Source organism: Lynx canadensis, chromosome B4 (genome assembly GCF_007474595.2).
Source record: "Lynx canadensis isolate LIC74 chromosome B4, mLynCan4.pri.v2, whole genome shotgun sequence".
Lineage (NCBI taxonomy): Eukaryota > Metazoa > Chordata > Mammalia > Carnivora > Felidae > Lynx > Lynx canadensis.
The window spans coordinates 113,765,095-113,779,596 of NC_044309.1; the positions used below are offsets into that span (position 1 = coordinate 113,765,095).

The following is a 14,502-nucleotide window of genomic DNA, read 5'->3' on the forward strand; positions in this document are numbered from 1 at the left end:
ACAGCAGAAACCTTCACAAGAAGTACATGTAATGATTCTAAGCAATGAACACATCAGTAAGTTAGGCTTAATTCAAGTTTGTTTGAATTTGTTTTTATAAAGATTCCGCAGATATTCTGTAGCGTTGCATACATTCTTGGGTCCTGCTTACATGGGAATGCTGTACCTGCACATATTTTTCCATTCCCATTTTAATTATTTGAAGATTAACACTCACAGATTTGTTCCCAAGTACGATGATCATTTCCTCTATTATTCGGTGCTTATGAAAACAGCCCACGAATTAAATAGAACCACACAAAATGTTTTCAGATGCAAGCAAAGTCAAGTTGAAAGGAATGATTCTCACAACTTTAGAGAAAATAAAGAGAAGAGAACCACCTCGCCGAACAATCAGTGACTATTATTGAACACCTGGAGGTAAGGAAAAAGCCACATGTGCATCATTTCTGAATCGGATCATCCATTGTTCAACAAAAACAAATCACCAGACTTTGTCTTAGCCGGTCTTAGTCTTAGATTCTGAACTTTCTTTCCTTTGGGCTTTTTCATAAACAAACAACTAGAAAAGTCTCTAAGGAGGAGAAAGGCCAGTTCCTCATTCAAATTCGCCTCAAGTTCACCTGCACTCGGCCTGGAGAGTCCATAGTTACAGGTGTGGAACCTGTTCTTCCGAGCCTTCGCCTGGCCATTCACTCTAGATCTGCTAACTCCCCTGTCGGGCCACACTGGGACAACGTCACCTTCGGAGGTAGACCATCCCACTGGTGGTAAAGCCAACATTCTGGGGCTGTTTCCCTCTCAGACTTTCCATTTGTTTAGATCCTGTTGCTACCAGTTTCTCTTGGTTCTGGCTGGCTGGTCTCTTCAGGTCTGAGTAGAACGGGTGAATCATTAATCTGTGTGGTTTAAATTTGAGGACACGGAGATTCCTTCCCCTACTGTGTGGGTGGTGTTTCCTAGGTTCTTACAAGGCTTGGGAGGTCAAAGCCTGGCAAATCTTTTTAATGATCATGTGTTGTGTTTGTCTTTCAGAGAATATAAAGGAGAAGAGTTAGCCTTACTTTTCTGTTACCTTTTGACTCCTTAGCAGATCCACGGGGGTAATCATTTGGGGAGGGCCTCCCAGGAGCCCATGCATTATATCCACTAATCCCTGCAGCCACCCAGGGAGGGAGGTACTCTGACGCCCTTTCATGAATGTGGCCTGGCGGCTGACAGAGGGGGTCACAGGCTAGCTGGCAGTGAGGTGGGGATAGCCAGCAGGTGGTAGACTCCAGAGGCTGGGCTCTCTGCTCTCTGCAAACTGCCATCCAGAGACCTGCTATATTTAAAGTTTCTTCGGTTCTGCGGTGAATCATGTCAGCCATCACTACTGCTTTAGTTCCAATATTTCAGACACCGACCAATAAATAGTATTTAATGATCCTTACATTATATGGGACATAATGACTTCCTACTGGCCACAACAACTGGAAACAAAATCCAAAGCAGGGTCCTAAACCCTCAGAGGAGGAGAAAGAAGTCACAAAGACCAAGGGGAAACCCAAGGACTAAGAATTCTGATAAAGCTCTTCTGCAAGTGCCTATGGAAACGTACTGAATCCTTTAGTGGTGTTGCTGCCTAGAACTTGGATGTGGCTATAAAGGAGAAAATAATACAATTTCCTGGGTGTGTATGTATGTAAAAGTACCTGTACCTCAACTTGGCCATTTGTTCCTTGAGAGAATGAGGAACAGGCCGCTCCAATTCAGGAGCTGAAAAGAAACCTAGTATCATCAATGGTGACAATAGGCCTCTCATTCTTCTCCATCAAAGCTGGTAGCAGCCTTTCAAGCAGCAGCCAGAAATTATTAATCTTAGAACAAAATCAGTTCAACCCCATTGTAGCTAAAATGTAAGTTTCTTCGCTGGTATCACCCTCTTCCATCGTCCCCAAAATAAGGTACGTCGCAAGGTACGTCACACATTTTTGTCCTACATGTGAAGTTTTGTAACTCCGCTGAAAATATTAAAGCAAATTTTTTTTTAATGTTTATTTATTTTTGAGAGAGAGAGAGAGGGCGCAAGTGGAGAAGGGGCAGAAAGAGAGAGGAAGACACAGAATCTGAAACAGGCTCCAGGCTCTAACCTGTCAGCACAGAGCCCGAGGCAGGGCTTGAACCCACGAACTGTGAGATCATGACCTGAGCCGAAGTCGGATGCTGAATCAACTGAGCTACCCAGGCGCCCCTCAGCAACTCAGTATTAAGAATTGCAGATTTCTTTTGTAGGTAAGAATCGAATTGACTTTAATTTGTATCTAAGAAGTTCCTTGAACAACTCTCCAGTCTAAAATCTAGTATCTGTTAGTTTCATTTGGCTTTAAACCAGATGAGAACCAGACAGTAAACATAAGAGAACATGGAGTCCCCTAAGTCAATGTCACAGTATTGTCATGACAACATAATAACATTGGACTCCTATTCTTTATTGATGTAAGAACCTATGAATCCTCTCTACATAGGGTCATTGGACCTCTATGCCTGAAACAGACTGGAAGAAACAAAGGGGAGAGAGGCTGCTTTAGGCAAGTACCCCAACTGTAATGAGAAATAATGAATAAAAACTTGAGAATATATCGGTGTGAAGCCATTTAGTCATATGCTATAAAAATCTGTAACAATTATTGTATTCTTCATAAAGCTATGGTAAACATAGTAACAACCATTGCATGTCAACTAGTACTATGAGTGATAATCAACATAAAGAGGCTAGGTCATCAAGAAAAGATATACAGCTGTTCAGTGTTCTCTATTATCAAGTTGAGGAGGTAAATAATACACTGTAGAAAAAGATCTACTAAAAAGTGTTGTCAGTGCAATTAAAATCATGGAGTACTAAAGAAAATTATTAGTTATCCTTAAAATTTGGCTATTCAAATGTGTTCATTCCCAATGCATTCCAGATGGCTGAATTTTGCTTTAGAATTACAGACTTGCTAAAATTGTTACTGGAGATCTCATAATATGTGATCAATTACTGATACGTCATCTATAAACAAGCCATGCACAGTCTGAAACCACCTCCCACATTGTCCATGGCAAAGGAAGATAGTATCTTATCCACAGCCCCACACCAGGCCTGTAAGTAATTGAGAGGTGACTCTTACACAATCTTTAGCAGGATGAGTAAGGATCAATGCTTTCCCACACAAAGCTACTTTCTTCATATGGTAAACTACAAAATAACAGAGCTGTAGTAAGTCGTTTCCATGTTGCCATGGATCAAGTTGTCAAATGGTAGAATCAGTTTACCTTGAGCATGAGAAAAGTATAATTGAGAGATCATTCTGCATTAGTGAGTCCTAGAAAGCACCTCTAATCACAAGAAGTAGGGCATTTGGGTGACATATGGGTTTTTCTTTTCAGATTTGCAAGTTATTTTTCAAAATACAAGGATAGACAAAAACCTAGAACGCCTTTTGCAAAATTCTTTACAGCGATAACTGAAACCATGCTTCATCCTGTAATTTAAATCTTGAGGGAAAGGGTTTTGTTGTCGTTGTTGTTTTTTCTTAATACATATATATTTTTAAACTTTTATTTATTTATTTTTAAAAGAGAGAGACAGAGAGCATGAGCCAGGAGGGGCAGAGAGAGAGGGGGAATAGAAGATCCAAAGGTGGCTCTCCATGGACAGCAGAGAGCCCGATGCAGGGTTCGAACTCAAGAACTGCGAGATCATGACCTGAGCCAAAAGCAGACGCTTAACCAACTGAGCCACCCAGGCTCCCTGTTCTCCTTGTTCTTATAGCCTTATATCCCTGAAATACACTAAAGCATAAGATAGATAGATGATAGATTAGATAGATAGATAGATAGATAGAGAATGTAAGAAATGTTAATGTATATTTAATTGTCTTAAAATGGAATAATCAAAAGGTGTTGAGCTTTGTGGCTTCAGAAAGTCTCGTAGGTCACTAAGGTTCTTAAAACATTTTTTGTTTCAACCTGGAAGGCATAAGTAAACAGTATACAAATGTCAACATACAAACTATTCAGATGGGAAGGTTGGAATCGTTTATGTTATTCATCCTCAAAACTTAAAGGATGCTAATAACTGGTCTCTACCGATGTCCCGTGACAAATTAGAGGTTTTCACCTGAAATTTCAGATACCTTTTTTTCTCACGTTGCTCTCCCTCATTTGCAAAAGACTGCACACTCTGCTCTTCCTCACTAAAAATGCAACAACCTGCATGTAAATTTTTCCTCTGGAAAAGGGCAAAGACATACCAGAGGAAGAGTGGCACTTGAATTCAGAAACTGAACAACCCCAGTGTGGTCCCAGGAACAGCAAGTCCAACAACGTCCCCTGGAAGCTTCCGGCAATAGGGGCTCTTAGCTGCTTAGGAAAGATGGAGCCACCCTGCCCAGAGGTGCAGATAAGAGGCTGTGGGGCGTCTCCTCGGTTCTCTGTGAGGAGTCTGTCAAAGAAGCACTGGGAGAACCAGGAGAATCTTCTCCACTCTGACCAGCAAGCCCCAGACCGCATCTCTACGTCTCCCACTTACAGGAGATTAAGGGGCAATGTCCGTGGAGCATCACACTGCTGCCTCAGCAAGAGACCTAGGAAGTGCTCACCTGGAAGGAGCCTGGAAGCCAGCAGGAGCCTGCAGGCTCTCCACGTTACCTCTCCAAGAGTCCGCCTGGAAGCCCAAAGAATTCTTCACATTCTCTATCGCCCTTGAGACTCCAACAAAGATTCCCTCCAGATCCCCAAAGGTCCTCAACACAACTGGTTCATTTGAACCCCGTCTCCTATCTACGGCCATACCACCCTGAACACATCCAGTCTTATCTGAACCCCTTCCCCTGCTTCAGCCCATCAGTGGGGGGTCTTTTTCCCAGGCCTCTCTTCCAGAGAGAGGAAGCCACTCACCACCCAGCCCTGCCACAAGGCCTCCTGGTTCTCGGGTAATACGGTGTCGGACCTCCCATGCTCGATCAGAGCACTACAAGGCAAGATGGGTCTCTGGGTTGCCATATTACCCCAAATGCCACGAGGTCCTATGATGGGAGACAGCACAGGAAGTCACACACTTTTCAGGACATGTTGGCTCCAAGTAGTTTGGAGAAGAGGGAGAACACAGGTCTAGTTCACTTTCTTCTTCTAGAGCAGAAGGTCAGGTTAGCGATGGTCTGTCGGCCATTAGATATAGTAAAGGCAGCCCTCTTGCGAATCCAGGCCGTTGAAGACAACCTGGTAGGGCTAGTTTAAAAGCAAAGAAAGAGCGAATTGTTCAAATATCTAATCTTCTCCCCCTCCTCACCAAAAAGAAAATATCCAGAACATTTTAGCTAGGAAAGTTCATTGCCTCTCTTTTCTAGATGTCTGCTTTGGAATTTGGGGTGGATTTATGCAAAACTGAAACATACATTTGAAAAACTTATTTCAGAGAGAATTGCACCCAGCCAGCTGGGCACGTCTTTATTTTCTTTAATGCTGTGAAAACTGTCCACTGCTGACTTTTCCCTCTCTGTGGCTGTTCTGACATAGCAAACCTGATGGCACATTAATCAGGGCACTTTGCTTTACAGCCCCCGAGTCGCTTAACATTTATGGGTGACAGAGTCTTAATTTCAAGAGTCTCCTTGAAGGCAGAGCATTTTGCTGTGGCTTTTTGGGGCAAGGTATGACGGCCACATGCGGTCATGGTTTTCATTTTGAATTGCCAATGACTTGGCCCTGTGGCTTAATTAACATCCACTTAGTAATTGGTTTTGTCAGGCTGAGAAAATATAAAGGCCAGAAACATTCAACAGCTCTTCAAAGAGAAACTCAGAGGACAAGGATAAAAACAGCAAGATGCGCTGTTTGAAGCTAGGACGACCTTTCAAAGGTCTCTTCTGACAGATCGTGTCTGTATTTGAGAAGCAGGTAGGCTGTGTCAGAAGCCAGCTATGGATTTTCAGCATGGTCCCCAGGGATGCGCCGGTGGGCTTGCCATTCTTCCTGGGGATGAAGAGCCTCTGTGACAGCAAGGGAAAGATCCACGCTCAGTTTCACCCACCCCGTTTGCAAGCTGGGCAGGAAAGCCCTTATTTCACTTGGAAAGTCACGGAGAAATTGTCAGGAAGTGGCCATTGTTTTATTACAGGACCTCGATCCTCAAGCAAAATATTGCTGTTTTCAGTAGGAGGAATGAGATCCGCGTATGCCATCTTTGTTGATTTTAACCCTCTTAACCCCAGTTGACCTAAACATATCAACTAAGGCTGAGGACATTTACAAAGCCACACGGGAAAATGCAGATTATCGCGTTAGTGTTTCCATTAGCTATTCCTATATGACCAACCACCCCAAACCTCAGGGGCTTAAAACAACAACCAGCTATTTTTTCTTATGTATCTGTGCATCTATCAGGTGTGAGTTGAAGTAGGCTGGTCTCAGCTGGGTAGTTCCATTCTGCATGTTCCTCATCCTTTTCACGGAACCAAAGGGTATATTCTTCTTATGGTGAAAGGAGAGGTTCGGGAAGACACTTGCAGCATGGGCTCGGTGTCTGTCCTAATTCTACTGGCCAAAGCAAGTCACATGACTGAACTCAGTGGGGGTGGGGTAGGAAATTATGTGTCACCTACATGGGAGAGCACGGAAGTGTTACTTGGTAAAGGGTGTGGATACAAAAGTTGGTGAAGAATGGAATTATTGATACAAATCTTCTACAGACACAAATGAGAATAAAGCTCTAAAATAATACCTGATTCAGGTGTGTCAGAGGAAGGGAAAGAGAGAGCAGTCTCAGAGGAAGATGATGATGTTAGAGTCGATCATGCAGAGTCTAATAGGGTGTTTGGGATTTTGTTCCTTACCCTAAGAGCAGTCTGAAACCACTGACTGGAGGGACACGGCCAGATGGATAAAGGGTGGACATGACATTTAGGTGAGAGAGGACTCCAGCAGAACAATTAGAATGTTCAGATATGAGAAGTTACTAGGCTAGGCTCTGATGAACGCACTGGAGTTAAAAAGAAGTATTTCAGGGGCGCCTGGGTGGCGCAGTCGGTTAAGTGTCCGACTTCGGCTCAGGTCACAATCTCGCAGTCCGTGAGTTCGATCCCCGCATCAGGCTCTGGGCTGATGGCTCAGAGCCTGGAGCCTGTTTCTGATTCTGTGTCTCCCTCTCTCTCTGCCCCTCCCCCGTTCATGCTCTGTCTCTCTCTGTCTCAAAAATAAATAAAAAACGTTGAAAAAAAAAATTAAAAAAAAAAAGTATTTCAGTTGAGGAGGTATTAGGAGGTAGAATCATCTAGACTTTGTGAATAGTAGACCATCAGGGTGAGAGGAAGGAAGTTGTCAAGAATGACCTCCAAGCTTCTGGCTTGCATCTCTGGGTGGCAGATAGTTCCATTGACCAATCTAGGTAACCATGTGCGGACGGGTGAGGGAGGAGAAGAATTGGGGAGGGCGGGTTATAGGTCTTGATGTCAAGTTTGGGCATCTGACCTCGGCTCAGGTCATGATGCGGTTCACGAGTTTGAGCCCTATGTTGGGCTCTGTGCTGACAGCTCAGAGCCTGGAGCCTACTTCGGATTTTGTCTCCCTCTCTCTCTGCCCCTCCCCCTCTCGTTCTCTCCCTCTCTCTCTCTCTCCTCTTTCTCAAAAATAAAACATTAAAATAAATTAAAATTTAAAAAAGAATGCTTCCTAGAGCAGGTAAAATCTGTGTGCAGCTCTGGTTATAAGATGGAGTTACCAGACATACAGTTTAAGTGATAGGACACAACCAGCCAGTTGCAAAAGATAGCATGCAGGTAATTTTTACTGACATGCAGAATCTTTGTAAGATGATAACAGAACTAGTTTTGGTAAATTCAAAGGAACAACTTGGCAGGGAACCTGGGTGACTTAGTCAGTTACGTGTCCGATTCTTGATTTTGGCTCAAGTCATGATCTCACGGAGGTGACATTGAGCCCCGTGTCGGGCTCCACACTGAGCAAGAGCCTACTTAAAGTTCTCTTTCCCTCTGCCCCTCTCCCCTGCTCTGTTTTTTTCTCTCTCAAAAAAGTGTTTTTAAAAAAATAAATGAATGAATGAATAAATAACATGTCTATTAAATGATATAAACCATGAGCTAGCAAACTACGGCCTCTGGGCCAAATTCAGTCCTTCATCTGTTTTCATAAATAATTTCGCTGGAACACAGCCACACCCTCTGATTTGAAAACTGGTCTTGGCCGCTCTTACAAGCCAATGGCAGAGTTGCACTACAGTCACTACAAAGACCATAGTGCCCATCAAAGCCTAAAATGTTAACAACCTGGCAGTTTATTAAAAAAGTTTGCTGACCCCTAGGATATTCAACGAAGAAGTGCTTGCCTATATGTGTATCAGTCAGTCACAACATTTTTTGCCTTATAGAATAGACATGAACCCTTTTGTAAAAATACTGATTCTTCCTTTATTAAGGGGTTTTAACATGTGGCCTGACAATTGAGCAGGCTCATATAAGTGAGGGTCCAGTCTACTCTCAGTTCTGAAATCAGCTCAGGGTTATGACCTTGATTCCAGGTTTTCGTGAACTTTTTTTTCTTGCTGCCATTCCCTCTCTCCCTCTGTACTATTCCTTTGAACTCACACTCACTCCAAACCTTCTCCTATCACCAAAATATACCTTCTGGAAACAAAAAATCTTTATAGTTCATTCTTACTAAAGTGTGAAGGACTTTAGGCTTAAGGGATATCTGTGCTCATCTTTCCAAGTAGAGCAGTGTATCCTTTCCTTTTGGGGGAGGAATTCCTCCCTAAACCTATGTCTAAGACACTGCTGCATTTCTTTTCCATTTGTCTGCTTCCAGAGTCAAGACCTTCCTGAGGGCAGAGACCTCTTATTTACTTTTAATCTTTGTAAGACGATGCCTCAGTCACTTAGTCGGTTGGCAGGCAGGCTGGCAGGCGGCTTGACTTACAGTGTCACTTATCAATCCCTGATTTATTTGCGTTTTGACAGAGGACATGACTTGAGGCCAAGCGATGAAGGTGCGTTGGTGGGATTTTAAACATCAGGAAGCAAACAGGGAGATTTTATGGGCAGGGAGATCTTTCTAGCCCCCTTAAAATTTATAACAGAAAGCCGTCTGCCTCACTTAATTTTTCAGTCTTCCCTGAAGCTGAAAACGGAAATAGACAAACCACCTCTAGGAACCATGCTGGGCGTGTCTGACCACAGCAAGCCCCTCAGGCATAGGCTCCTCTTAAGAATGTAACAGATCCCACCTACTCCCTCTCAGGTTTCCCTTAGGAATTTGACAAAAGACCTAAGTATGGCCCCAGACCACCACTCATACAATGGAAATGAGCCAATCAGGAATGGACAACCCAGCACCTAGAGCTCTCGGGGTAGAACCTGAGAACAAACAAGGGGGAAGGGAGGGGGTGGTGACCAGAACCTTATAAACAAGGACCCTCCCCTATACTCCTGGGGCATCACTTTGGAATGTCCCCTCTCTGTAAAAAGAGCTGTCCTACTATTCTCCTTTTCTAATCTTATATTCTAATAAATTTTTGCCTGCTGCTCATTTCGTGTCCACCTCTTCTTTCTTTGAAGCGGTGAGACAATGAATCCTGAGTATTGTGGTAAAAAGCCCTACAACAGTAACATCGGCACAAAACCCAAATAGCAAGGTATTCGAAAATCTCTCGAGGAAGAAACCAGACAAAAACATTGAATGCCAGTAAGACATCCCCCACCCCACCCCCCCTCAAGTCAGATCTGAAGTAGCACAACATAGTGTTAGGGAGCTTTTAGAATCAAACTCCCTGAGTTTGAACCCTGTTTCTCGCTGGAAGTGTGGTCTCAGGCATGGTTCTTAACTCAAAACCTCAAAATCTTCATCTGTGAAATGGGGATGCAAATAGTATTCATCTAATAGGCTTTGGATGTGGTAAATAGAGCAACACAAATATTAGTGTTTTGGTTTTTTTTTTAAACCATGTACTCATTCATTCATTAAGCACTTCCTGTATGCAAGTTACGGACCTATTCTTTCTAAGATATTCTGATCTCAGAGTAAAATGATCTATCACCCGAAGTTCATCTGAGATGTCTGAACATTAGATTCAATACAATGTTATATCCTCCACAGACTTTTATTTAAAACCTGACATACACGTAGCACTGTCTCTAAAGCTTGGGTGGCACCCGAGAGGGAGAACACCCTGTCCTGGCTCTTGCAGAGCCTAGAAGCTTGTTAGAAATGTATTAACTAGAGACTAATAGATTGTATATTGATTGTTGGGTTGTTTGTTTGTTTTTTAGCTTTTTTGAAAGATTTCACACTCCACAGCATCATATTTTACTGGATTGCACTTTCTTTTTTTCTCTCCATGTTATTGAGATGTAATTCACATATAACATCGTATAAGTTTAAGGTGTATATTACAACGATTTGATATATGCATATATTGCAAAATGATCACCACCATAAGTTTAGTTAACATCCATCACCTCATATAGTTGCAAATTTTTGCCCTTTGTGGTAAGATAGACGGCATGTTGTTAATTAGTCAGAAGGGGAGACTGGGGTCTCAGGGAGGCTGAGCTGGGCGTGGCTGGAGGGCAAGGCTGCCGGCCAGCTTCCTTTCACAGCAGGAACCGTGTGTTATTCTTCCACTGGCATCGGCTCCTCTAGAACGGACGCTCCATGTACACAGGGATCATGTCTGTTTTGTTAATTCCTATATCCTTAGTGCCTAGAACACAGCCTGGCACATAGTGCATGTTTATTTAAGAAAAAAGGAAGTTAGTCGGTGAGTTAGTTAAGTTAGGACAAGCCTGGTAGGGGAAATTGTATGATCCCTTTTGTGTTTTGTATATTTTCTCCTCCGGATACTTTTCTCCCTCCAGCATCTTGTAACCTTCCCCATCTTCCCAGTCTGAATTGTATTTCTCTCTTAAGTGTACCTGGAGTTGCTGGGCATTTGCACAAGTATTGCCCCTTCCCCCTGGGCTGTATTGCGACTTCCATTCCACAAGGACAGTAGCCTGAAAAGCTGGCGAGAGCGGGCAGCTACCAGTACCAGCTGCCCTGGGGGTGGCCCACACGTGTGTTTGGTACTACTGTGGGGTGAGCCCTGGAGGTCACAGCTTTGGGAGTTCTCCACACTGATGAGACTCTACAGGCTGGCTCTGTTCTGTGTTGAAACTGGCTTGTCAGGGATGAGTCTTCTGTATGTTCACTCCACATTCATGAAGGGGCCACTATGTATCAGGCCCTGGACAAGAGCCACGGGCTCCCTGTCCTTTCTGAAGTCTCAGTGGGATTCTAGAAAATGGAATCTTTTGGTAGAAAGTTGAGCTGGAAATTATAGTCAAACAGGAAAAGGAACGTTCCCAATTATCTTCTGAGACTCGTAATGGAAAAATATATCCCAGATTTCACCGACTGGCAATCTATTTGTCATTTCTCTGTTGATTACTTTAAAAGGGGATATTTGGGGCGCCTGGGTGGCTCGGTCAGTTGAGAGTCCAACTCTTCATTTTGTCTCAAGTCATGATCCCAGGGTCGTGGGATCAAGCCCATGTGCGGCTCCGTGCTGAGTGTGGCACTTGCTTAAGATTCTCTCTCTCCCTCTGCCCCTGCCCCTCTCCACAGCTCATGTGCTCTCTCTCTCTCTCTCTCTCTCTCTCTCTCTCCCTTTGGCCCTCTCTCCCCTGCCTATTCTCTCTCTTTAAAAATAAAATTAGGGGCACCTGGGTGGCTCAGTCCATTAAGTGTCCAACTTCGGCTCAGGTCATGATCTCACGGCTTGTGGATTCAAGCCCCAAGTCAGGCTTTGTGTGGACAGTTCAGAGCTTGGAGCCTGCTTTGGATTCTGTGTCTCTCTTTCACTCTGCCCCTCCCTTGCTCATTCTCTCTCTCTCTCTCTCTCTCTCTCAAGAATAAACATTAAAAATAATAATAAAAAAATTAAAATTAAAATTAAAAATAAGAAAAAATAAAAATAAAAGGAGATAGATATTTTTTAAGATTGTTGCTGATTCTTAATTTGCTCCTCTTGTATAATCAACCCATAGTTCTAAGCAAGCATTCCAAATTGCACTGTCTCTCTTGCATAGAGTAAAACACCATGGTTCTTAAAATAGAATACCTACCTTGTCTAGTCACACAATTACTGGAAAACCACCTGCTGGAAAAGGTATATTTACCATGAATTTTACTATCAGGCAAGGATATCACATCCGAGGAATGCAGCCTGATGAGCTTGCCTGGTAAGAAAGAAACCACTGGGCAACATTCATAGCAGGAGGAAGAGTTAGATTATGCCTTATCCAAAATATAGTACCTTCAATAAGATTTTTACGTCATTAAGACACACATATCACCATAGGGCAGCAGGTAACCCCCGTAATCTCTAGTATTTTTCATTATTTTCCTTTAAAATTTGCACCCAGGAATTAGAAGCCAACAGTTCTTGGTTTAAGCCCATTGCAAAAAAATGCAAATGATGCACTAGTCATATTTCTAAAGGAGGAGCTTTAATTATTCATCTTCAAACATTTCTGCCAAGATAAAGGTCACCGTATAATTACTGCTCCCACCCACTGGCCACTGGCATGGAAACTGAGAGCAGTGCTCCTAAATCCTTGATTCACCAGAGACAGAAAGGGTCTCACTACAGGTGTTTTCCACATAAGGAAGCTGAGGCCCAGAAAGACCCCATGCCAAGGTCAAACGTAATGAAGGTCAGAGTTGGGAATCAAGTTGGCCAGTGCCCTTGCCACTCACTCGCACTACCCCCTTTATTAGTCTTCTGTGGCCTCTATAATAAATTACCACTAACCAGGAGACTTAAACAAAGAGAAATTTATGCTTTCACAGTTCTGGAAGCCAGAAATCCAAAATCAAGGAACTGGCAGAGCTGGGCTCCTTCCGAAGGTTCTAAGGAAGGACCTTTCCTTGCTTCTTCATCCGGGTGTTCCGTGGCTGGGGCTGCACCACTTTAATCTCTGCCTCTATATTCAGGTAACCTTCTTTCCTCTCTATGTCTATTCTCACCCTGTCTCTTATTAGTACACGTGTAGATGGATTTAGGGCCCACCCAGATAATCCAGAACAATCTCATCTCGAGTTCTTTCATTTAATTACACCTGCAAAGACTTAAGCCAAATAAGATCCCAGGTACGGGTTCCAGAGTTTAAGACATGGACCTATCTTTCGAGGAGCTTCCATTCAACCCACTCTGTTTCTTCTTCTACCCAATGTAACCATCATTATATCAATTAAAAAATAAATAAATAAATGTAGTGCTCTAACATGGTTTGTAGTATCTTTCTCTTCCCCTTATTTACAAGTCCAACTTGCATATTTAAACTTTGAATTCTGGCTCTGTGTTCACTAGCAAGGCAACCTTAAGCAAGCTGTTTATCTTTCCCTATAAGCTTCAGCTTTCTTGGCTCTAGAATGAGAACAGTAAATTCTACTTTGCAGGGTGCTTGGGAAAATCTACATGATAATGATGTTAAAATACTTAACTGGCCAATAAGTGCCAGCTGATTTTAAATTAGAATAAAATATTTACCAAGACCAATCTGTTCTTTATCATGTGTATGCATTCGAGGTCCACGGTATGGGGGTTGGGGACACATCTCCACCAGCCAGAAACTTTTCTGGCACTAACGTGTAAGAGTAGGCTCATTGTTGACTGTTGATGCATGGGTGTGTGGCCTGCTCAACAGTGGGAGGAGAATTCTCTGGATTCTCTAAATTGTTGCTGTCCCAGCCCACACCACAGACCTTTGAATCTTCAGTGGAAGATAGAATAAGGAGACGTTCTGGTACCAGAAAGGAGACAAGATTATTCCAGCAACTATGGGACTAGTCCCTTGGGATATGACTCCCCTGGGGCAACGCAACTCAGGATTAGAGTGGTTGTGTTTGGGTTTCTGGATGCTGTGTGGGGTGGAGAGGGAGGGGAGGGGGGATAGGCCGACGCCCAAGAGGGCTGCAAAGTCTGGGTCAGGTACCTGGTTACACAACCTCCTGGGTCCAGAATTTCATCCTGAAGCAAATAACCAGAATAGCCAAGCATCGAACGAGCAAACAAACAAGAAAAATGCGTTTCTCAAGGATGTTTGTTTAGTTGTGCGCTTCCAAACAAATAAAGGCAGCATAAGTTATACTGTATTTACACAGAGACAGCAGACTGCCAGCCACACCCCAAACCCCAAACATGTTTGTATTTATTGTTAGTCTATCTCCTAGTCTGACCTCTCTCTGAGGAAATTAGGTTTCAAAACCTTCCTTCCACCCCCTTCCACACAGTATGCCACTACCCTATGCACACACCATTTTGTTTGGGGGAGGGAAATAAAAAATTCTGAATTTGTTCCAGTAATTGTTTCTAGTGAATAATCAGTCCAGAACTAGACACAAGGATCCTGCATGCATGCCATTTTTCCATAGAAAGCAATTCTATTTGTAAGAACAAAACGAAGATAACCAGTTTGGAATCAC

At 43.2% G+C, this 14,502-nt stretch overlaps 1 protein-coding gene across 1 annotated transcript in view; it reads left to right on the top strand.

Moving 5' to 3' along the window:
• The window catches only part of PLEKHG7 (pleckstrin homology and RhoGEF domain containing G7), a 128,070-nt gene that overhangs the window by 63,060 nt on the left and 50,508 nt on the right, over positions 1-14,502 (top strand). The window contains 4 exon segments of the mRNA XM_032593795.1: positions 4,265-4,588; positions 4,591-4,765; positions 4,768-4,958; positions 10,195-10,206. Of these exon segments, the coding sequence (XP_032449686.1) occupies positions 4,265-4,588; positions 4,591-4,765; positions 4,768-4,958; positions 10,195-10,206 (702 nt within the window).